The sequence below is a fragment of the Physella acuta genome, unplaced genomic scaffold (assembly GCF_028476545.2).
Source record: "Physella acuta isolate Inbredline_101_S28 unplaced genomic scaffold, ASM2847654v3 ptg001441l, whole genome shotgun sequence".
NCBI classification, from domain to species: Eukaryota; Metazoa; Mollusca; class Gastropoda; family Physidae; genus Physella; species Physella acuta.
Window position 1 is genome coordinate 278951 of NW_026732956.1, and position 24449 is coordinate 303399.

General features: G+C 34.8%; 1 protein-coding gene across 1 annotated transcript; it reads right to left on the reverse strand.

Moving 5' to 3' along the window:
* Nucleotides 1–2135: 2135 nt before the first annotated feature.
* On the reverse strand, nucleotides 2136–20240 carry LOC131927819 (guanine nucleotide-binding protein subunit alpha-12). Its single transcript, XM_059283671.1, has 4 exons — nucleotides 19757–20240; nucleotides 15458–15508; nucleotides 8758–8958; nucleotides 2136–8427 (listed from the first exon to the last, which is right to left on the reverse strand). The coding sequence occupies exons 1-4, from the start codon at nucleotides 20216–20218 to the stop codon at nucleotides 8059–8061; spliced, it is 1083 nt and encodes a 360-aa protein (XP_059139654.1). The 5' UTR covers nucleotides 20219–20240; the 3' UTR covers nucleotides 2136–8058.
* Between the last annotated feature and the right edge of the window lie 4209 nt (nucleotides 20241–24449).

The window sequence follows — 24449 nt, forward strand, 5'->3', positions numbered from 1 at the left end:
GGAAAAGCGTGTTTTTCGGTGGTAATTCTAATTACATTGCCAATGTGTTTTCTTAGAACCATAAAAGTAAACACCACTTGCCGTACATTCATTTGCATCGCATTGTTTTATTGTAAGTTATGGAGTAGGATCTATTTATGTGACTTAAATTTTTAATGTTGGAAAGGCTGTCTTTGGGCGCGGACGCCTAAAAAAGCGTGTTGTTTGGTGGTGATTCTAATGTTGTGGTTGTGTTGTTGTTTTTTTTTGGTTGTGTTGTGGTTGTGTTGTGGTTGTTTTTTGGTTGTTTTTTGGTTGTGTTGAAGTTGTGGTTGTGTTGTGGTTGTGTTGCAGTTTTGTTGTGGTTGTGTTGTGGTTGTGGTTGTGTTGTGGTTGTATTGTGGTTGTGTTGTAGTTTTGTTGTGGTTGTGTTGTGGTTGTGTTGTGGTTGTGTTGTGGTTGTGTTGTGGTTGTGTTGTGGTTGTGTTGTGGTTGTGTTGTGGTTGTGTTGTGTTGTGGTTGTGTTGTGGTTGTGTTGTGTTTGTGGTTGTGTTTTTTGTGTTTGTGTTGTTTTTGTTTGTTTTGTTCTTTTCCAAAGTTGGTACATTTAAAAAAGATTTACCGTGGCGGAGCACGGGATGCAGCTAGTATATATATATATATACACTTCTACTTTTCAGTAATTTATAATTTGTGAATTCGACAGTACCAATGCTGCCATTGAAAATATTTGCTTAAAAACACTACCCCCCCCCCCCCACGTGAAAGCAGCCTCCTCTTAGTTACCTCCTCTAAGTTTAAAATCGTTTTAAACTAAATTATCTGCCCCTAATAGCCGTCACCAAACCCGTCTCTGTGATTGTAAAATGTAAACAGAGTGAACACCGCTCACCAGATCATGTGGGGGTGGGGTGGGGGTGGTAGTGATAGAGAGGAAGAGAGGGGACTGCAAAGGCGCGCTTGCAGCTTGTTTTCTAACTGATCCCAGAAGAGAATTGTATATATAGATAGAGATTTTAAAAAGTAAAATAGTGGTCGGATGACAGTTTTACATTTTTTTTACAATTTGAAACTGTATACATTCAGAGTTTCCTACAGGCATCTCTTGAAAAAATTTTGCCCCCCCCCCCCCCCCTCCAATGAAATGAAATTTATATAATTTATATAGAAAATATATACTTTTAACAGTGTTCGCCCCCCCCTCCCGAAAATTTCAAGTGCCCCCCCCCCCCCCCGGAGAAAAAAGTCTGGAAGAAACACTGTATACATTGAAAGTGATATGGGAAACCATCACCAACAACAAACTTAACTTTAACGTAAGGCAGTTATTTTTTTGTGTATCTTGTCTATTCAACAGGCTGGTGTTCAGTGGCAGATTAAGGGGGGAGTATGTGAGCTCCAGCCAGAGGCACTCACTGTTCCCTCTACTGAAAACCTAGCTGCTCCCCCCCCTTCCTTGGTATAGCTGTGTGTATGTAGTGTAAATTAATTGACCCGAGTCAATTCCATTGTACTCTTAGTTAAAGGCAGCAAGACAAGAGTTACCAGTCTACTTTTACCAAAACAGTTGTGGTTTTATTACATGGGTCAGATGAATAATCACTGACTGGGAGGCTGTTTTTATAATTATTAGTCAAGCTTTAGATTGCCCATCTAGTTTTTAAAGCAACATGTTTCAGTCATTAGAATTTTGTATTTTGTGACCATTCATTCTGATCTTCCTGTTAGAAAGCCATCAAGGTGTTGCAGCATCATGAAATTATATTTTTTCAATGGTGTGTAATGGGATTGATTTTTCTAATTTGCAAAGGGAATAAAGGTTTAAGATTTGAGTAGACTGATGTAGAAATTAAAATGAAAACATCTACAGCCATTGATTAATTACATTATCTGTGATTTGTTCCTCCAAATTTTAATTTCAAGCCTTATGAGGAAGAAAGCATAACTTCCAAGCTTAATATAAAATATTATAATAAGGATATAGAAGTTGTGATTCTACTCTTTATGTCAGAGTAAACCATTTTCAGATGTTTATTTTTATCATGACCTAATTGTTTTATATTTTTTAAAATTTTAATGAAATCTTTAAATAAAACTTTAAAAAAATTGTTAGAAGGGTATGCTCAGGGACAAGATATTCACAAAAACACAGCGTAAAGAAAAAAATCACCCAAGTCATTTATTACCACAGCGATTAAATGATTGACAGTAAACAAAATGTGTTACATTTTATGGTGCAAAAACGTTTTATTGCCTCAACCAGAGTTGGTACATTTAAAAAAAGATTTCCTTCTTTGAAATAAACATGATGATGACAATAAAAGAAGCGACAATATTATTTCTTTTCAAAAGATTTTTATAAAAAACAAATTATTTTTAAATAAGATAATCTTATCAAGATGAAATCTTCAAAATCGAAAGAAATTTAATGAACTAATTGCATATAGTGTAGTATAAACTGCACCACAAAAAGATAATAAAAAAAAATTCTGATGACTTTAAATAATCAGTTAATGACATAGATTAAACCTTAAATGTATAAACACTCTAGAAGATAATCTCATTTATTTCATATCAAACAATGTATTGACAATCATTTTTAACTCATTATTAGCAGCACAGAGAAATATTGTTTATACTGTACTATTGTTATAAACATTATAATTTTATACACATCATACAAACACTTATACATACAATGCTCATACAAAGGTAAATAATTGAAGTGTAGTTTTATTGGGTTAAAAAAGAATTACTGTTACATTTGCTAAACAAACTGGTTATAAAGTGTGAACATAATTATTGCATTTTTTAAGTTCATGCATGACCAAGTTATGTATTAAATGTAGAACATTGGATTTTTTTTAAATGCATCCACTCATGTACATATATACAATAAGATATTAACTAGACATAATAAAACTGTATATAGGTATTTTTATTGATACTCACATAATAACAAAATATACAAAATGTTTTTCACGAATCAAGACAGATGGGTAGTTTAGTTAAATAAACTTTTTTGTCCTCTAAAATTTCAATTAGAACAACAGTAAAGCTAAAATCAAATCTTTTTAAACAATTCTTTTTCCTGTTGACAAGTATCAAACACTAGGAGACTAATTAGTGATAAATGAAATTTAAAATTTTTTAATGAAATTTTTAATTTAACCAGAAAGCTTAGAAAACCCCTAAACACATAAATAATATACTGTATTTTGTTTAAGAGTATAATGACAATTAATTTTTAATAAAAAGATCACACTTAAATAATATTTTCATTTATTTTCACTATCACAGTTAATAACTAAACAGTTGAAACTTTATTTAATTAACAGAGGTGTAACTAATCATCTAAATAAAAAGAGGAAATGTTTCTGTGCCTGAAACATGTTCTATAGCCACAGTTTCAAAAAACAATTAATTATTTCAAAAACTTTCCTGGTGCAAATTGGAGATATCAAGGAAATATGACTAAATTAAAAATAAAAATTTAATTTTATATAAAATTGAATTTATATAAAAATTAATTTACAAACGAAAATTGCAAGTTACACCTCTGGGGCAATCTTTGTTTTAATTCAAAAATAATTATACACATCATTTCACAGAGTTAATTAAGATTAGCATAATGTTTTTCTAAAAACAGCTTGAAAAGATCTGTATGACACTTAACATACATCAGCATTGTAGTGAATGTGGTATATTGTTTTAGTTTTGGTACACAGAACAAACCCAAAGGAAAGTTATTACAATTAGCAAATAAAGAGAAAATGTATTAGCAATTAAAAGAAAAAATTTAACATTTACAATTTTGCATTTCAAAATTTCAAGTTCTTCCTAGGAGTTAATATGTGAAACTGTTTCAATTTATTTCATGCAAGAGATAACTTTTGTCACTGTGTCAAGTACACGCTAAAGAAATAATAGATTGGAACAGAATTTTAGATTTAAGAATGCAGTTGACACAAATAATTTTTTAAAGTGTGTATAATAAGTTATAACAGTAAATGGATGCTTAGCATAAAAAAGGCACCCTTGAGTAGACATTCAAAATAAATCACAACTCTTCTTACATGTAATGTAAAATTGATCAGACTAAAACAAATTTACAATAATTACATCTTGTAATCATAACCTAACACACACACAAAAATGAGAATATACTTAACAGGAAATCAAATATTTCTGTGTTTATAGTTATGTATCAAAGCACAATTTTAAGAGGTTTATAAATTATGGGAGCTTATGTAAATTTAGAATTGGTAAACTAAAAAACTACCTAAAATGATGTGTATGTGTTAACATAAACTAAATTCTCCAAAACATTGATCAGGCACTAGACATAAGAGAATACGGGAAAAAATAAATCCATTAAAAATGAATGCTGTGTCTTTGACATAAGGAATCACATGATTAGGTTTAATGCTAAACATAAATTAATGGCAAGTTAAGATATTTAGGCTTATCGCACTTGAAGGCACAAAAGAAATCAAACATACAGGAACTTCGTAGGACCGATTGTTTTGCATTGGTTGTGTGTTTTGATAAACAGTGTAATGAGTATATAATGTCTAGTATTATTGTTGGCTTGTTTTTCTTTCTGTAGCCTGTTAGTAACACCTGTCATATTCAGATAAAAAATTTAAATCATTTTTTTACAATAAAAGAGATATGACATTTATAAATTTGATTATTCTGTCACATATCTTGTTTAGTGTAAATATGATTAAGTAAACAAAGAGGTAGGCTTTATAATTTTGTTAATCAAACTTAAATTTCTAATGATAATGTGTGAGTTAAAATATAAAAGGATAACTGCTTTGTTAATTAACATAACACAGAAGAAGACATTTCAGTGAGAGTTATTTTTAAATAATTTTACCAACAGTAGAAATTATTTATTTTTCGCTGTGCAATAGTAAGCCTGCTTATTAGTTAAATATTTTAAAATTAAACAAAGTTTATATCTGTTTTTAATTCATAGTAGTTTTTTGGAGAACCTCAGTGAAAAATTGAAACTGAACTACACAATATGTTAGAATTGGTAACACCAAATTAAAAATATGCAGCAAAACAACAACTGAATAGAAAAATTTACTTTTCCAGCCCTAAAAATAATAAATTAAGCTAAGGTGAAAAAACATCTCATTATCAAAATAATACCAGTGTTTCAACTCATTTTTTTTTGTCAGAGTAAAAAAACAAAACACTTGTTTTTATTTTGGCACTATGGTAACACACTGATATTACTTTATTTCCATTAACTTAAGTCACTGAGTTAATTTTTTAAATGGTGGGAATTTCTACCATGAGGTATGTTTAGTAGAATTTAATGCTAAGAAAAAATAGTGTTTAAAAAAATACAAAGTATGTACATAGTTTGAAACAAAAAAAAAACCATCTGAAATAATAAGTTCCGACTAGACAAACTTAGCTAGGCTGCTCAGGGCAAAATTCTTACAATGAGATTCAAAAAAAGAGTAGTTTTCCACATTAAAGTGTAAGAACATAGTGTAATCTAGCCCTAAATACATATAATAAATTTAATGCTTGATATTTTAAAAACATCTTTCACTGTGTTTAGTGTACTAATAATTAAGATGACTATTAAAATGAAATAAATGTTTTATTTATGAATCTGCATAATGTTGAAATGTTTATTGATTTATTAATTTTTTAAATTGCTAAACATTAATTAATGATATAAACGGGGCTAACACGCTGAAGGTAAACTAGTGGTCTTTCATACAACAATTAAACCAGTTGGACTGTATGAACCTTTGTATTAGATTAACAGAAAATAAAGAAGTTTATTAGCACATGCCTCAGAGAAATAATTTGTATCTGCTGGCCCAACATTATTACCAATGAGTATGGAAGAAAACAAACCAAAGACCTATTGAAAATGAAATTTACCACAAAAAAAGGCGATAGGTCTATCATACACTTTATGAGAAAAATGATATTAGCAAGACAGTAAAAGCATTCATGTAACAACACTCTGAAGCATAATAACAATGGCAAACACACACAGATTTAACTTAAGCATGCCAACAATTATGGAAGCAAAAATTTAAGCAACCAATAGCCATTCAATCAAGTCTATGGAAGATATAACAATAGGTACAAGGATTCAATTATCTGTTCATTAATTATTAGTATTAGAATTTATAGTTCCAAAAATGATGTTAAAAAATTCTTTTACAATCAAATAGATTACTTTGAATCACTTCAGAACTACTTTAGAATATCAAGGTTTTAATCTTCTAGATACGGCTTGATGACATAAATTATAGCTAAGATTCCAAGCATTAAATATTATTATATTGCAAAACTTTTTTTTGCAAAAAAAAAAATTGTAAATGTTTTATAGTCCAATACAAGTATAAGACTTTCTAATTAAGAAAATATACAACAACAGTTTATGGTTTAATAGAGACTAAATACAACTATACGAAAAAACAACTAAAAGTACAGACAATGCTTCAAATCAACCATAAATTGATACTGTAATACTTTACTTGCATCAACAACATGCAACACTTTTATCTGATGAGAAACCTCAGAATAATAAAAATCTTATCACTTCTGGTATCTGGATTATTATTCTCCATTTAGTTTATTTCAGTATAAATGAGTATATATAAAACAGAAAATATAGACATGTCTGACTTAGACATAAAACAGTGTACCAAAGTAGTGTTACCCATGAGTATCATTTCCCTTGCTAAACCAATGAGATTAAACAATAGGTGGTGGTGGTCTCTTCAATAACAAAATGACTATGACTAATTAATGCAAGAGCTAATAAATATAAATAGTCTTTGGTTTGCAAAACCTCTGGTTTATGTATAACAGCATAGCTAGTGATAGATGAAGTAATGATGATGCACCTTGTGAAAACTGAATCAGTTAATGCAGCCATTCACAACATGCACGTTTAAACATTGTTATATATTGGCTATCATCCATCAGCGTTGATCCAAACACTCCTAGACCAACCACTTACAACATGTGTTTCGATGTGACAGGTAGTAAAAGTATGGTCAAATAACCAAATGCAACAACCAAGATAAAAGATAAAATTAATCTCTGGCGCTCAAACGAACATACATTGTTAACAGTTTACATTGCCATATTTATCTATATGTAGTTGAATATACAAAACTTACAATGTTGCCAGCACATTCATTCAGTATCAAAACCATTTCATTTTTTTACACTGAAACTCAAAAATACATCATAACAAATATGCTAAATGTATGCATATATATAAATACATATATGTATATAGGTGAAGTAGTCTGTTTTAATATAAGTTAAATCTAAAAAAAAACAGCTTTTACAAGGAGGAACAAAAACAAATAACAATAAAACAAAAGTAACATTAATTAATTGATTAATAAAATTATTAATAAAATCAAACTTTTACATAAATATACTCAGCTAGCTGACTTATAAAAAAGAACATTATCAGAAAAATTGTCATTTCTGATTGTCAAACTCAAATGTATAAAAAAAAAAGTGGGAAATTTAAAAAAATCTTTTAGTATACTATTCTAATAATTAATGTTAAATTGAAATAAAAAGATATGCTGGTAAACAACACATTAAATTGGGAAGCCAAGTTAGAAGAAGTAGATAAAAATTAATTTAGGAAGCAGCAGTGTTGAGCAAGGCAAGACTTTTAAAGCTTATATACATATAATTAGTTGGTTGTCTTACACTTTTTTTTCAGGTTATAGGTTTAACAGTCATTAACAAAGACACAGACAAATAGTAACTTGTATATGGAGTTATAAAATTAAATGACAATTAGAAGCATATAGAGTGAAAACTCCTTCATTAGCTAGACAAGAATTCATGCATGAATTCATGCAGTAATTCCCCAGCAGAACAAATGTATAAGATAACATACCTGGGAAGGTCCTATAGATTGACTAGGGTTAACTTACTCCTAGCGAGGTTGTTGTGACTATTCATAAATTAAAAGTGGAGAAGTAATTTAATACAAGAAGATGGTGGGTATGAACACGAATATTGCCAAAAATACTTTTCCTAAATTTGATCCTGTGATTATTGCAACATTAACGATCGCAAGTTATCATGCAAAATAGTGTCTTTAACATCTTGAAATACATGCTTGATATTTTCCGTGTCTATCGCTGTGGTAAAATGGTGAAAGAGGGGCTTGCTGCGTTCCCTCCTCCGTGAGTCAAACATGTTGCAAAGAAATCGCTTGACATCGTCAACGTTGTGAGGGTTGCCTTGAAACTCTAAAAAGTAGTCAGAAATTGAAACATGTTTAATTTTCTCTGACAACAGGTCCATCTTGTTGAGAAAAAGGATGACTGAAACAGATGTAAAGCTCCGATTGTTGATGATCGTCTCAAAGATGTTACAAGACTCAACAAGCCGATTGGTTTTTCTATCTTCCATTAGGACCTACAGGAAAACGAAAACAATATTTAATAAGGAAAAAAGATTGTGGTTTTGGTAAAATAAATACTGTTATTATAATTTTTCCTACATTGATTATAGATTCATATTAACAATGTAAAATATTAAAATGGTAGAGCACCAAATTTCTAACCCAGGTTAGTGTTGCACACTTTTTAAAATATAAGTGTCAAGTAAGTCTTCACAAATAAGTAGACATGAACCAGAAGCTCAATCCACTTTACTATATAGTAGGATCTTATTCTTAATTTTCGCTAATTAAAATAATTACAACAGTTTTCACCCTCAATATTAAACTATTAATATTGTACTTACTTGATCAAATTCACTAGCTGAAGCTAAAAATAATATGGAGGTAATGCCTTCAAAACACTGAAACCACTTCTGTCGCTGTGACCTCTGTCCACCGACATCAATGAACATGAAGGGAACACCTTTGATCATAATTTGGTGCTCGATTATTCCTTTTGTAGCTTTCCTTGCCAGAAGTATGTCTTGTTTTGATGGTGTATAATTCTGAGAAAAATTTTAAACAAATTCTATATTTAAAAGTTTTCCCACAAAATTAAACAAACGTTACATAGCAGGTAACATGCGAGCACATGGTTTGATGATAGTGTTCAACTGCAAACCCACAAGGTCTGATGCATATCTAACTCACATCAGGGAGGTAAAGGCAGCTGGGCATGGGCTGAACACACTATCCCTACATATGCCGAGGTCACTGAAACAGGTGAACTCTTCTTCACCTGCCACATGGACAAATAGGTTAGACTAGTACATGCTGATTTACAGAACTAAACTAAAAGTTCAAGTGAGCTTTAAGTATTAAGACGGTAACAGTAAAATGGATTGTTTTATCTACGGTCATAAATCTGACACATTGAACAAGTGTGTACTCCTCAGTACCATCATGTAATTCAGATGGGGACCATGAAAAATATTTTTTTAAAAACTGCAATAAATCTGTACATTGTGAGGTGGAGTTAGTGCTGACACTAATACTAAAACATAATAAAATAAGTTATTTTTGGTTTCAAATATATCATTTGGCAGGAATCTGAAGCAAACCAATGCTTAGTAGTCCAGTAACTAAGGTAAGGTTAATGAAGTGATGCACACATCCTCAAGAAACCATTAAATTTCTATATCTGCTACAGATAGTCAGCTTTCAACCTTATCTGTCCCACTGATTATATATATATATATATATATATATATATATATATATATATATATATATATATATATATATATATATATATATATATATATATATATATATATATATATATATATATATATATATACATACACACACTCAAACAATAACAGATCAATGTTTAAAATGATACTGCCTAAACATATAAATACACATATATTCCCAAAGGTAAAAGTAGCTTCATATTTGTGTTTGGTTGCAATATATATATATATATATATATATATATATATATATATATATATATATATATATATATATATATATATATATATATATATATATATATATATATATATATATATATATATATATATACACACACACACACTCAAACAATAACAGATCAATGTTTAAAATGATACTGCCTAAACATATAAATACACATATATTCCATTCCCAAAGGTAAAAGTAGCTTCATATTTGTGTTTGGTTGCAATAGCCTGCTCAGGATGCCTAAAATATAAATTAAGCCCACCCTGACAATACAAACAAAGCCCCTCATATTACTATCTGTACCAGTGAGTTATCTCCCTGGTGGGCACTGTTTACCATTCATTCATAAAAGTTCTCCCAGACCCGTTGAGTTCTATTATTACAGCCCATGTTGAGTTTATCTCTGGACCAAAAATAGACGGGAGCAGGACAGTGAGGTTTACAGCCATCTTGTGCAGGCTGGTAGCACATTCTTGGTAGTTAAGTTCACGTCAAGTTCAATGACACGGGTAATAAAGTGCTGGCCTTATCTCTACTTTATCTCACTGGCTATCGTTCCTTATTTTCTACATCATCAGTTGGCTTGATCTGTGTAAACACACAGGGCCATATGGATAACGTCCCCTGATGCTTGCAGGTACGCACATACTAGTTAGTCACTATCTTGAACCCCCTCTTCCCCCCCCCCCCCCCAACACACACAAAACCTCCCTGCTCCAGATGACAAGTTCACACGTTGTATACTGAGATACAAATTATGCAAGCAGTTAATAACGCTTCACAGATGTTAGCAAAACAATTTTTTTCCTACGAACGTTTTCTTTAACTGTATTACGTTTCAATGATTTTTAAAACCGTGTTGTTTTGAAGGAAGTAAAAATCGTAACATCCGCAACGATCTGTGTGTGGGGGGAGGGGGAGGAGGAGAGAGAAGGTTAGGGGTAATAAATCGACTTAAAAATAGCGTCGTCATTGATGGACGACACACATAAAAAAAATTGCCGACCCATAGACTAAGCCAACAGTATTAAAAAAAAAACATGTATGTTTTCCGCTGTGATCGTAGTTAAGCGGTATTTTTTTTAAAAAGCAAACCCATTAACATCAATCTGTTATAGATTTCAAAATTTAAACCCGTTAAATTCAAGTATACTGATGTGCTCCAACCAAACTAGTGGTGTGTATAATCCTTGGCCTTTAAAGGGAAAACCTCCCGCCCCCTATCATAATTGCAGTGTATATCTCTGACAAGAGCGACAGGTAAGCCTCGGCTACCACGAGTTATTGTCCGTAGGATGATGGCACTGATAGGGCTGACATTTAACTCACAGTAACTGTCCCGAGTAGCTGGTAAAACACATCAGCGAGTGAGCAAAGTTACGTCCAACATCAACACAATGTTGTATCGGGTGTCGGTCTGGCACCGTTTTACTGCTTGCCGCGATACCGTTGGACGTTTTCATCTCATTTCATCAGCTCTCAAGTTGACGACCCCCCACCCATTTAACGTGGAGACACGATCTCGCGGTAGTACTGCCCGCTGGATGTCCCTTTGGGCAAAATGACAGAAACAATAACAATGGTGTTTCCATTCGAGCTGCTCGTCTACTAAAGATATCAGATTTGACATTTACATAACTAACTCTCAACGGCAAAAAGTTACTTTAATTTAGAATGTATTTGAATTGAACAAAAAATAGAAGAAAGCAATACATTAATAATATTAATTGGTTTTACTAATTATTTTCTCCTTTAGAAAAAGTAAGACTAAAACTTTATTGCATGGGGGTTGGAACCTATTCCAGGTTCTCATAAAAACGTCGACAGGACAATACCACAGAATCGTGTCGAGTTTCTGTCTAACGTAGGCTACGAATTAGCAAACAATAATCGAATACCCTTTCTGGAGGCGTATTATTTAAGAATCCGATTCTGATATGTTGCTAGCAACAGTAACAACTACGAGTTCTAGTCTTAATAATAGCCCCCATACAATAAAACTAATCGAAGCACAACACAGATCTATAGGTCAGCAGCACATAACATGTTACGGGTGGATGCTGACACGTCCACCAACTGCTCCGTGTATGGCCCGCTAATACTGCAACTACTCTATCCTCTATCTTCCCGTCAGTTTGATGTCGTCACTGTTCTATTACATTTAACCTTTTCATTCAACTTTTCATTGTATGTTGCAACATGCGAATAAAGCGACACAATTTTCTTTTGTTAGACAGCACTGACTTCAAAGGACGCCCACCTCCGTTCGTGCCACGCAAGAGGATCGATCGAAAATAACTACAAACATGTACCGCTTGAAAAGGTTGGGTTTTACCACGAAGAAATATATAATTAGGCATAATAGGAATACGTGCGTAATGCTCAGGAATTCGTTTGCTTAAAAAAATTATCATCTTTTTTCTAAAGTTTCAGTTATGCGATTCAACAATTTATCCGAGCATTTTATCCTCCCGTTATAAAAAGTTATAAACAACGCTGTCTGGGACTGGCACGCTGAATTCGTTACCCCGGTATCATCGTATTGTAACAGTGACAGAGCGGATGCTTGCCTCCACGAGATGTATGCGCCCGTTGAGAAAAACAAGCTTCCATTTTACCTCTGTGTCCCTATCAGCCACGGGAGATAAGCCACGCGCTCCAGTCGAGATTGACCAAATAATCAGGCCCAGATAGAGCCGAGCGCCAAGAAGTCGAATTATTCAACACAGGTCATTGACGGCGTCTATATGGGGCTGTTGTTGGGGCGAAAATATACAGATAGGGGAGAGCTAGGGTAATTAATAGAGCGATTGTTCAGAGATAATGATGGCTTGTATGAGGCTAATCAATAAATCCACTGTTGCCACGCGGACTGTGTATCCTACTGGACACTGTTAACATCAGATTATAAAAAAAATATCCAGATCTACAGATGTACGGAAAAAGATACAATTGGTTTAACTGCACTCCGGCTTATTTTATATAAATGATGGCGGCTCTAAATATAACATTGTGGTGGAGTACGACCGCAGTAGTATGTGGTTACCTGGGTCCCGGGAGCCGCATGCGACAGTGAGCGAATAAGTGCGGTACTTTTCGGTTACTATGTAACGCTAAAGTCATCAGAACTCAATTTTACCTTGCGTTTGTCTCCGGAAATATTTTTCTTAGCAAAAAAGTCTCTTTAGGGCCAAGAATGACCCACTCAGCTAACAGGGATTACTGATTCGATGACGAGAGGGGGGGGGGGGATAGTGTGACATTGTATTGATTGCGTACAGTTACTTTTTTTAAAAGAACCTTTGTCAATGGCAAGTTGATGGGTTTTTGTGACAAGGTGTGATGATTTGGGAGGGGGTGTGAAATGGTGTTCATTAGTAATACCACGTCACTGACTTCGAAAGCTCACTGAACATGAGAACTGGTAACATTGGGAGGGATGGCGTTCGTCCCCAAGACACATAGGGCAGATGAAGTAGGGTCCATCTGTTTCACTAACCACGGCATGCAGTTGGATAAAGAGGTCAGCACCATGTCCAGCCGCCTCTGTTTTTAAGTCCGGTACCGATCAGAGCTGGGTGAACTCGAACTCGAGGATTTCAGGTTAGCAGCCGTACTCTCTCCCATCCGACCACGCTGTCCCCATGGGGTTTACAGGGTGGACTTATTACGATGAGAGATGTGTGTGGGGGGGGGGGGGGGGTGTTAATGACTGCAGTGATTGATGTTACCACAGAATAAAAGCAAACAAACCCAAATCGACTGATAATTATTTGTCCTGTCTAAACCCACCATCAATCGTATAATCCCTGTTTTTATTATTTGCGTGCTTATATTAAACAGTACAATCGAGATCAGACCACCATCAAAGGACGGTGGATGCGGGAGGGGTAGTGTCACGTAACATACGTAATAACTTTATCCTGTGTAGGAGTACTTAATATAAAGTGTCAAGCGACTATTTATTGTTTTAGTAACTTCCTGGCTTAAGTAGTCTTTTTTATCCTTTTTTTTATAGCTCACTGCTTAAGTGTTTGAAATATGACATTCACGGCCAAGAGAGAGGGGGGGGGGGAGTTAAAAGAACGTTATCATCCCATTAGTAAGGCCTACATACAAAGTAAAGTTAGCAAAAAAAAAGGACACAATCCTGGAGTTTAGTGGGGGTTTTTTTCCAGACATTTGTCTCGAGGACACAAGTTCAGTTATATATTTTATATATAAATAAAATGTCGTTTGGAGTGGAAGGGGGGGGGTGCTTCGAGAAAACGCTTGAAAGAAACTATTGGCGTTTCACGTCAATTTAAACAAATTGTTTGTTTTAATATTCAGTAGATCGAGGTTAGCCAAGCGATGTTGACATTTAAATACTGTATTATAAAAAGGAAAACAAATGAAATTAAAATAGCGTAGGCGATAGCTTTAACACTTGTTTTTATTTTTTTTACGAATCTATTCTTCCTAACAAAAACAACAAATTGCTCCAAGGGATGGTGGAATTAAAACAGGAAGAGGTAATGTATGCATACTGTAAAAAAATAAATCAATACCGGCCTGTTCGCGAAGTGTTTGATGCTTCATAGCGAGGCCAGGCTGTACCTGAAATTCTTAAGGCTCCTTTACAGAAAGGTCGCCATAACGGCTCAGCTAAGTTATGGTCAACCACATAGGTTTAGTCTTTAGTGCACTGTTTGACCTACAGTAGCCGTGACCAAAGGGCCCACTCGACTAGTACAAAGCGGCCGGTACAAAGTCACGTGCAGCTCTCGCGAGACATCTCGGGGCAACTGTCAACTTTTCGTGTACACATAGTTTTAGAAACAACGCAGATCTTAAAAAAACATACAGTTTTAGAAACACGCAGATCTAAGTTTAAAATACAGTTTTAGAAACACGCAGATGTAGGTTTAAAAAAATACAGTTTTAGAAACACGCAGATGTAGGTTTTAAAAAATACAGTTTTAGAAACACGCAGACCTAGGTTTAAAAAATACAACTTTAAAAACACGCTGATATTGTTTTGAAATACAGTTTCAGTTTTAAAAAACATGTAGTTCGTTTTAACTTAAACAGTTGTATAAATGTGCAGGTCTAGTTTTAAACACACGGGTATATCTTGTTTTAAAAACACGGGTATATCTAGTTTTAAGTATCTTGTTTTAAAAACAAGCTGATTTTGTTTGAAACAGCGGATCTTGTTTTAAAAACACGCATATTTGGTCTAAAATACATGGTTTAAAAAACACGAAAGTTTTCGAATACATAGTTTAAAATTTAAAACAAAAAAAAAACAGTTTTGAATTATGACAGTCAAAACACACTGATGAATATTGCTTCTTTGAACAACACCTGTTATGAAAAAAAAAAACCTCTGTCAAAAAGATAAACACCACTTTCATGTATCCTTTACCTGACCAAATGTCAGCTGATAAAATATATCACTACCGTGTACCCCCCCCCCCCCCTCCAGGAAATAATTACAATTTCTGCTCCCGAACTAACACTTCTCTCTGGACAAACGAGCTCACACAAGGCCAACACACAATGTCAAGCACACGTTTAATTTGAGCTACTTACTATTGTTCCAATTCTAGCAATGTTATCCAAAAAGTACTTCAATGAGTCACCCTGAAAAACAAAATGGTTATCTGTTAAAGATATGGTTTTGGTTAAGTATTATTTTTAGAAAGTATAATATATAAATACAACGAACCCAAAGTAATACTTCGTCTGTTGATTTCTGATACCAATGTTAAAAATGAGTTTTAAAAAATTAACTTTCTTTGTTGGTGATTATTATTTTAATTTTACTATGTAGAGCGTAATTTTGTTTGTCTTGTTAGTGTAGCACGCTCATGGCCTTGCTGTACAACTTTGGTTTACTACAGTTGTTTTGTTGGTTTCCAGAACATCGGGTACTAAACAAACGTAATTCCAAGGCGGACTGCTTGAAACATTAATTATAATAATCAATGAGCAATTCAAAGCTTTTTAAAAAATAAAACTACTGCAAGCGAAACAAAAGATTCTCTAGTTTACGTGGGAAATACTAAAATAACACGGACAATTACCATCCTAATCATAATGTATACATGTGAAAGAAAGATCACGATATTAATCATGGTGACAAAGCATTATTTATTTGGGATGGGGTAGAAGCGGTATTTCCACCCATAGGCCTAACTTTCAGAAAATTGCGAAACGAATTTGCCATCCTGTTCATTTGTGACCGTGTCGGCCTTAGGAACATAACATCAAAATCTGCACCAAAAATACTCATATCACCACGACAGAGATATACAGTACGTTCAAAGGCAACCCGCTTTGATGCTTCAACGTGTATTTAATACTAATCAGTTAGCATCTGGTACTTAGAGAAGTGTATAAATGATGCCACACACATGGGGAACAGGGTTAAGACTTTAGTGACGATGTGCTACATGCCGGGAGTAACGTTTTTTTGTGTTAATGTGACGTAACATTTATTATTCATATTTTAATACCCACATTTCTTTTCGTTGGAATTACAATTAATAAGGGGTAAGGTATCTAAATTGAGGCATTTTAAAAAAGAGGGTATGGGTTATTGTTACAATTGCGTGCTGTAATTTATAGATGCCCTCCATGACGAATGTTTTATTTCGCAACTACTTGAGGCTATAATGCAACTAGTCTGTCTGGCCTTATTCACGCAGCTTGGAGAAAACGCTACAATATGCTCAGTGTGTGGACAAACAAGATGAAGATAAAGACCCCCTTACAGTACAATATCCCCTCTTCTTTGCAGCATCAAATGAAGAAAGGTAACACAGAGGGGGTTGTTACGGGTTGTTGTTTTTACAGACATCTATTAATAAACTTAAGAAAAACAAGCTGATGAATGTTAAACTTGAAAGTTGCTGGACTATAATAAAAAAAGATACAATACGTCTATAAAATAATTTGCATTTTTTTAATCGTTGGCAAAACACTGCACACATACTGCAATAACAGCTAAAACATTGGTTTATGAGCAGCATAGTTTTATATTTAGACTGAAACAGAGAAGCGGCATTAGCGCTTTTCTTTATAGAAATTTTGTATCATACTGTCGTTTAATATTGAGACCGATTTCTAAATCGACTAGCTCGCTAGAGTAGACCAAAGCTTTCAATGGTGCCTGAATAGTTGGAGCACCTGTACTGATTTGACGATAGCGGAATTGAGCAAGACGGCTTTGGTACCATGAACTCTACATTATGTAGGGACAGTTTCAGGAAGCATTTCAAAAACATGAAGATAAGAAACCTTCACTAACAGAAATTTATAGCGCCAACACCACCTGACCCCCCCCCCCCCCTTCCCAACCACTACCTGCTCATAAAGCTCACGCCAACCCTACGGCACTGCAACCAGCCCGAGAGACGACCCGGCTAAGCACGGTACAGCTCGTGGGAACATACACAACAAATGTACACGTAGAATTTAAAACGTTTTTAACCAGTTGGGCAGATATAGTATGAAAGATGAACCCAACACTGCACCGCATTACACGAAATAAAAAAAAATTATGCGGCTATCAAAGAGGTAGGAGGGAGAAAGAGGGAGGCGCAAACGATAAAACGGTTGTTGCGTTCGTTAAAAGTAGCATCGTTTCTTTTCGTTAACTAAAAATATTCCAGACGCAGCTGAACGGTTACAAATTCCGGTGCCCAATTGTACGTCAACAAACATTTTTGATATGGTTCCCTGGCCGTCCCGCCGGCCGACAAGAAGAAATCCATCAGTTCAACTATCTACACGGTGGCTTAGGCAGGTTTCCACGGAGGGTCGGGTGATAAAAAGTTGCAGTGAGAAAAAAAAAGATGTGTCAGCTGGAGATATGGAGGAGCTGGCCGGCTTACAGAGTATGTTTGGAATTCAGGGAAAACGGGACACCTTTTTAAAAATATTTTAAAGCAGACGATGTTTTGTACAAATAAAAAAAATAAAACTCCCTTTCAAAACAAAAAGCCCCTACGCATTTTTTTTTAAACAGCTGTCTGAAAGCTACATAAAGAATTACGTGCACATTAGCTAACATATCCAAATCTTTAACAGAATTTGATATACTCTTAATATTTTTCAGCCACTTAGAGCACTGTCATCAGAAAGAAAAATTATCCTTGTCATGGAATGACAAGACAATAATTGAACGGGCACACCACCATCTCAGTGTGCTAGTAAATAGAATAAGCTGTGAATTCTAAGACAGATTTTAAAAAAAAACTTTTATCGTTTATTTTACTGTTAAGACTGATAGCAGCATTGAATGGTTTCTGTGCAGTTACCCACAGTCCGTTTAGAAAATACAACAGATAAACTACTTGCTTGTTTTTATGGAAACCATGTGCTTATATAACTGAAAATGTTAATACACAATATTTTTATAAAAGGCATGATTCAACATATATGTAAAACTAAAACTCACATTGTCCAAGTCATAAAACGCAGATTATTTTAGGCCCATAAGATAACTTATAGAGGTCTAATTTCCAGAGGTTAGTGCAAGTGTATTAGTGACCACTTTGATAAATTCTACATTTTGAAGAAGTATAAATAATTCGTAAATAAAAAGTCTAAAGGAAACATGAACAATAATTGGTTACACAATTTAGCAACAGTTTGAGGGAGTAGAAAAACTTCGTAATGGTAGACCTGGTTAGTTAAGTGTTAACTTACAGCATGTAGGATGTATTTGAAGTTTAATTTTTTTTTAACTTGATACTTATTAGACTGTTGGCCTAATAATAGATATAATTAAAACAAGGACAGAGAGTAAATGGAAAAATAGTAAAAAAAATTTTTTTAATCAACACAGTAGGCATATACAAAAGAACCCAAGACTTAAAATTCAATAATAAAAGAAAGATATTACTGAATCTAGACCTAAGTAAACTTTAATAATGTTGAATCATATAGGCCTAGGCCTAAGAACTAATATATTCTGTAGGCCTATTCTTTAAGATTTTAAATGAATAAAGTCAAGGTTTGACATATTATGCATAATTAACATCCTAAAATTAAGTGTAACATTATTTACTAGTTAATAGTAATTTACTAGGCCTAACCGTAACAAGAAACACTTTGAAAGTTATTCATTTTAATCAGCATCACCAATAATAATTAAATTACCATAAGCTATGTCACTTCTGTCACAGAACATAAAATATCACATCTAACTTCCTTTAAACAAAACAAGGACTCATTTACCATAATCTAGAATGTCCTCGCTCTTTATGAAATAAAATTTTAGGCCTACTACCTGCAAACTCAATTAAATAGTCTTCAGACTTAGCCAACTAATAGACCTAATAAAAATAACAGGCCTAATGGGTCAATAGTGATAGTAGGCTAATAACTTGACAGTATTGTTTACTTCAGATTTAGTAGATTTACTAGAATATAGATCTAGATAGGTACTAGATTAGATAGTGACTGATTGGTTGGATGATTGATTGTCACAGTCTTACTTTCATACTCAAGTAGTAAGTAGGCTAGTTAAGACTTAAGGAAGTCTTAGTCTTAACTTCGCATACATACAATTACAGCCACAGGTGTTTCTAGAACTTAATTTCTAGATATAGATTACCCTAGATTTGACATAATTACTAATTAGGTCTAGCCTACTAGATCTTATATTTTTAAAAAGCTTTAGGGACCTAGACTAATTTAGTAATTTTTACCTCCAAAGCGTAGGTAGTAGGTAGGCCTATTGACCTATTCACATTAAAACTTAAAACATTTTAAAATAAATGTATGTAGTATGTAGGCCTACCATATTTTTATAGAGCAATGTAGAAATGTAAGTCTCAACTGAGATCATCTAGATCTAGATCTAGAAACTTAGTAACTTACCAACTGAAATTCCCTTCTCCTATCGAATGCTGTGCGTATTCCTGAATCACCCCACAATTTTTTTAATGAATCCACATAATCACAAAAAATCGATTGGTCCAATTTTGTATTGCCATTAAAATCAAAGACTTGCACAGCGTCTTTAGCACACGTTTCATCCCCCCAAGGTATGTTAAGTTTCTGTCTTGCATCTATTAGAACTCGCATTCCTTTAAGAATGTTATTGTAAACAACAGTTCTAAATTCTCGCACTTGTTCATCATCGAAATCCTGTCCATGAATAATACGCATTTGTTTTAAAAACGTGCTTTTGCCGCTTTCACCGGCACCTAACAGAAGAACTCTGACTGTTCTCCTAAATGTCAATCTATCTTTATTTAGTTTCCGATCAATTTCTCTACTTCGAATCCTTTGAGTTTTTTCATGTCCACTGATACAGCAAGACATGATCGTATCCGCCATTTTCGAGAAATATACTCCACCCCTGACGTCACTCTGAAAACTTCCGGTCTCAATCAATACAAATGCGGATGCCCTAAATGCCTAAAATAACTAGGAAAATCAATAGTTGGAAAATACCAATAGCATTAATAACAAGATCTATACGCCCACAGTAAATAACTAAAATTAGTTATTAACTTCTAATTCTGCGCATTTTTGGAGCGAATATTTTAAAATATACATTGTTCAACCATTTTATTATAGTTAATAACTAGAATATAGATCTTAATTTAATTAGAAATGGAATTAAAATGTTATATTGGCCTACCATTATGATATTGAATAGATTCTAAGTGATTGGATAAGCAATTATACAAAAACAACTTGCTTAAAACGTAATTAGCGAACTCGCTACTCGCTAGTCTAGAAGAATCATCTTGGATGGTTTTATCGCGTTTGGGGTCGTCCATAAATGACGGGGGGGGGGGGGGCGTAATTTTGTGACGGTGTGTGATGAGGGGGAGTAGGGAAGGGGGGGGTTCAGATTGTGTGACGTCACACTTTTGCATTCTAAAAAGCAATTTTAGAAAACGAGTTTTAGCCGTTATTTCGCGTTTTACAAAACCTTTTTAATCAATTGTAATAGGAATTGATCAAAATACTCTATGTTGACATAGTTCTGACAAGATTTTGGAAAATTATCGATGCTTTTGGAAAAATTCAGCAGCACTTTTGAGGGGGGGGGGGGTTGTAGAATGAGGTGTGGCGTCATTTTAGCGGTGGGGGGGGTCTGGCTTTTGTGACGATATGTGACGGAGGGGAGGGGGGGGAGGTAAAAATCGTCAAAAAAGCGTGACGTCATTTATGGATGACCCCTTTACTTTAAACATAATTGGTGTAGCATCTTCATATCTTATTCTTAGTGTTCTTTAGGGTACGCGTTTGTATTCTCAAATGACCCGCTTTTAAGCCGCCCATCAGTCATTTAATATTATAGCCTAGTAAATTACTAAATATAAGAAGTATTCACTTTAGCTTTCAACGTGCGAGGCGTGAGAACTGATTAGGCCTTGCCCGTTTGTTAAACAAGGGAGATAAACATGTTACGGTAATATATTTATTATTTAGAATCTATACAAAAGAAACAGTATCATTAGAAAAACAAAGCATAACACTTTTCAGTGTTTTTTTTTAAGTAGCCCTATTATAGTCTTTTAAATGTATGTTTACAAATAACTTAACAGGCGTGGTCGAGTCGGTAAAGCTTATGGTTGCTAAACCGAAAAGTCTCGAGTTCGAACCCTCGGGGACAGCCACTCTTCTAGGAGAGACAACTCCAAAATCAAACAACTGCTGCCTTGTAGTTTTGTTCCAAAAAAGAAAAGCAGGCGGAAATCGGAGTCAATGGCCTCAATGGCACATAACCAGTTGACACGTTGGAGGCGTGGTCGAGTCGGCAAAAGCTCATCTCATGGTTGTTAAATTCGAAATAATAATCATTAAAAAAGTTTTAAAAAACCCACGTTTTCTGATTGAACTAAAAAGTAGAAAATAAATGCTATAGGCCCTACATCACAATAATGCAAGCGATCACTCTACTATAAGCGATCAAAAACGTGGGGCGCCGAAGTAAAAGTTATATTACTATTGATTAGATAATACTATTGACTTTTATTAGGGAGCTTGTAGAGAGTCAACAGTATTAGAAACTGTAAGAAAATCACGGCGCCCCACGTTTTTGCTCGCTTATAGTAGAGTGATCGCTTGCATTATTGTGATGTAGGGCCTATAGCATTTATTTTCTACTTTTTAGTTCAATCAGAAAACGTGGGTTTTTTAAAACTTTTTTAATGATTATTATTTTCTACTTTTTAGTCTTTGTCTGTTTGTTTGCATTAAAATCTTGCTATCGATTTTATCTTTTCACTTTTTTTGGGTAAACGAAGACAACTCGTAAAAAGACAACTCGTAAAAAGACAACTCGTAAAAAGACAACTCGTAAAAAACACGTTGTTTGAATACGTTACTGACTAGAACACTTAGATTTGAACCCGTGTCGAGTGGGATAGCAATCGTGTGCCCAACCACTCGACCATATCGTCTCCCCCAAACTGGCCTACCTCCTGTAAGTTTAAACTCGGTTCAAGCTAAATTCTCTGCCCCTAAGCCTGTGGCGACATGTGATCGTTCGCTTCACTGCGCGCGAGGTACGCGTCGCTGGTTTTTTTTCTAATGGCTAGCAGAGGAGAATTATATATATAGATTATATAGCGGTCTAAAATGCTCAATAAAATGTTTCCATTGATCAATTTAGTAACAATAACAATTGAATATTCAATGGTCATCCAAAAGAAAGCTTCCCTGAAAATTTCAGCGCGCTAGCTAACTGGGAAGTGCCAGAAATTTCGATCGCAAGATTTGATTGGAAAGACAAACAAACAGAGAAAGCAAGTTAAAGAAAACGTGGGAAAAAAGTCTCGAGTTCAAACCCTCTGGCCAGATAATGTTCGATCCCTTCCAACACTAAAAATTAAGAACGAAGAAGAAGAAGAAGAAATGACTTAACGTCTTTAAATCAGGGGTCTCCAAACTACGGCCCGCGGGCCGGATGCGGCCCGCGAGGTCCTCTTATCCGGCCCGCGGCGATCTTTTTGTCCACGGAAAAAACGTTTGTTGGTGATGGCTGAGGATCTTTGCCCAGAAAAATCAAACATTTTTGGAATTAACTGGCCCCCGAACTGAAATTTTATAGTTAATGCGGCCCTCGGACTAAAAAGTTTGGAGACCCCTGCTTTAAATAGTCAACAGCAGAAAGCGACAGAAGTGCACTACCGTCATCAGAGGCATAGCAGCGACCCTTCCCGGCGCCCGGGGACAAACTTTCGACTTGCACCCCCCCCCCCCCTCAAACTTTCGATTTGCAACCCCCCTCAAACTTTCGATTACTTTTTCCAACCCATTTTGGCGCCCCCTAAGGTCGGCGCCCAAGGACATGTGTCCCCCCCCCCTGCCCCGCCCCCCCCCCCCCCCCATCGCTACGCCACTGACCGTCATCAATTCTAAATTAGTTATTTAAAACATTTCCTAATCTAGTAAAATAACATCTATTATTGCAAGGAATATTCATCGTGAGACAACTAATCACACAAAAAATATGCTCTAACTAATTTAGGGGCTTTAAAAACGTCTATCTCATTTATACCCGTCAAAAATTGTGAAAAGAGTAACTTCATAACTGGCATACCGGTCAAATTTATTTATACACGTAAGTTTGATATGTGTAATGATGTTAATGGTTTCCTGTATTTGTTTTATTCTTATGTTAAGCATTTATATTAATAGTTTTGAAAACATTCATTTTTATAGCTGTCATTCTTTAGTATGCTTTATTTTTAATAACAATTTAGAGAAGAAATCGCTTTCTAATTAGCATAGTACAAAAGTATTAAATTACCTTTTTGTGTACCCATATTAGACTAAGAGGAGCGATAATTCAATTAGGAAGTGGTTTGAAAGTTTGCCCACCTTTCACACTACAGCTCATGTAGTTTTTTTTTGTCACTGCAATAGTGTGTGTTAGATACTGTAGAACAATCACTGCTGGTTTTTTTTTTTTTTACTAAACCATGAAGTCAATCAAGGTGACAAAACATTATTATGTTGTTTTTGGGCCCCCTAAGCGCCGCCCCCACCCCCTTGCATTGCGGGGTCTGGCGGTATAGTAGTTTCGCCCATGGGTAGGCTTATCTCGATTGTTTCAATAGTTCCATTGTCACAGGGAATGTGCCCTGGCAGTCGGTAAGGTAACACCGCGGTTTGGCGCACACAGTTCCCCAGTGGTTATCTTCGTACATGATTAGTACCCAGGGGCGGGTGCACTACTTGATTCAATTGTCAAACTACACTAGGACTGTTCTACGGCGACCCGGCAGTCTGGTGACCCGCAGTGCCAGTGTTTCTTCCAGACTTTTTTCTCCGGGGGGGGGGGGGGGGCACTTGATATTTTCGGGGGGGGGGCGGTCAACATTTTTCGGGAGAGCGGACACTAGTAAAAATGTATGTTTACTATATAAATTCCATCTCGTTCGGGGGGGGGGGTAGAGATGCCTAGAAGAAACTCTGCGCAACGCCCCGGGCTCCCCTATGAACACATATACCAAATTGTTTTCCACTGGGATTTGCAAACCCAGCCTATTTGATTTTTATGCCTTTTAAGATGCATATTTTGTGTTTGTCGTCGGACGAAGCGTGG

Coding starts and splice junctions, on each gene's coding strand:
- LOC131927819 (XM_059283671.1), bottom strand. CDS start 20,218: ATGGCGGATACGATCATGTCTTGCTGTATCAGTGGACATGAAAAAACT. Junction 15,509..19,756: donor GGAGAAGGGAATTTCAGTTG/GTAAGTTACTAA, acceptor TTTGTTTTTCAG/GGTGACTCATTGAAGTACTT. Junction 8,428..8,757: donor CAGCTAGTGAATTTGATCAA/GTAAGTACAATA, acceptor GTTTTCCTGTAG/GTCCTAATGGAAGATAGAAA.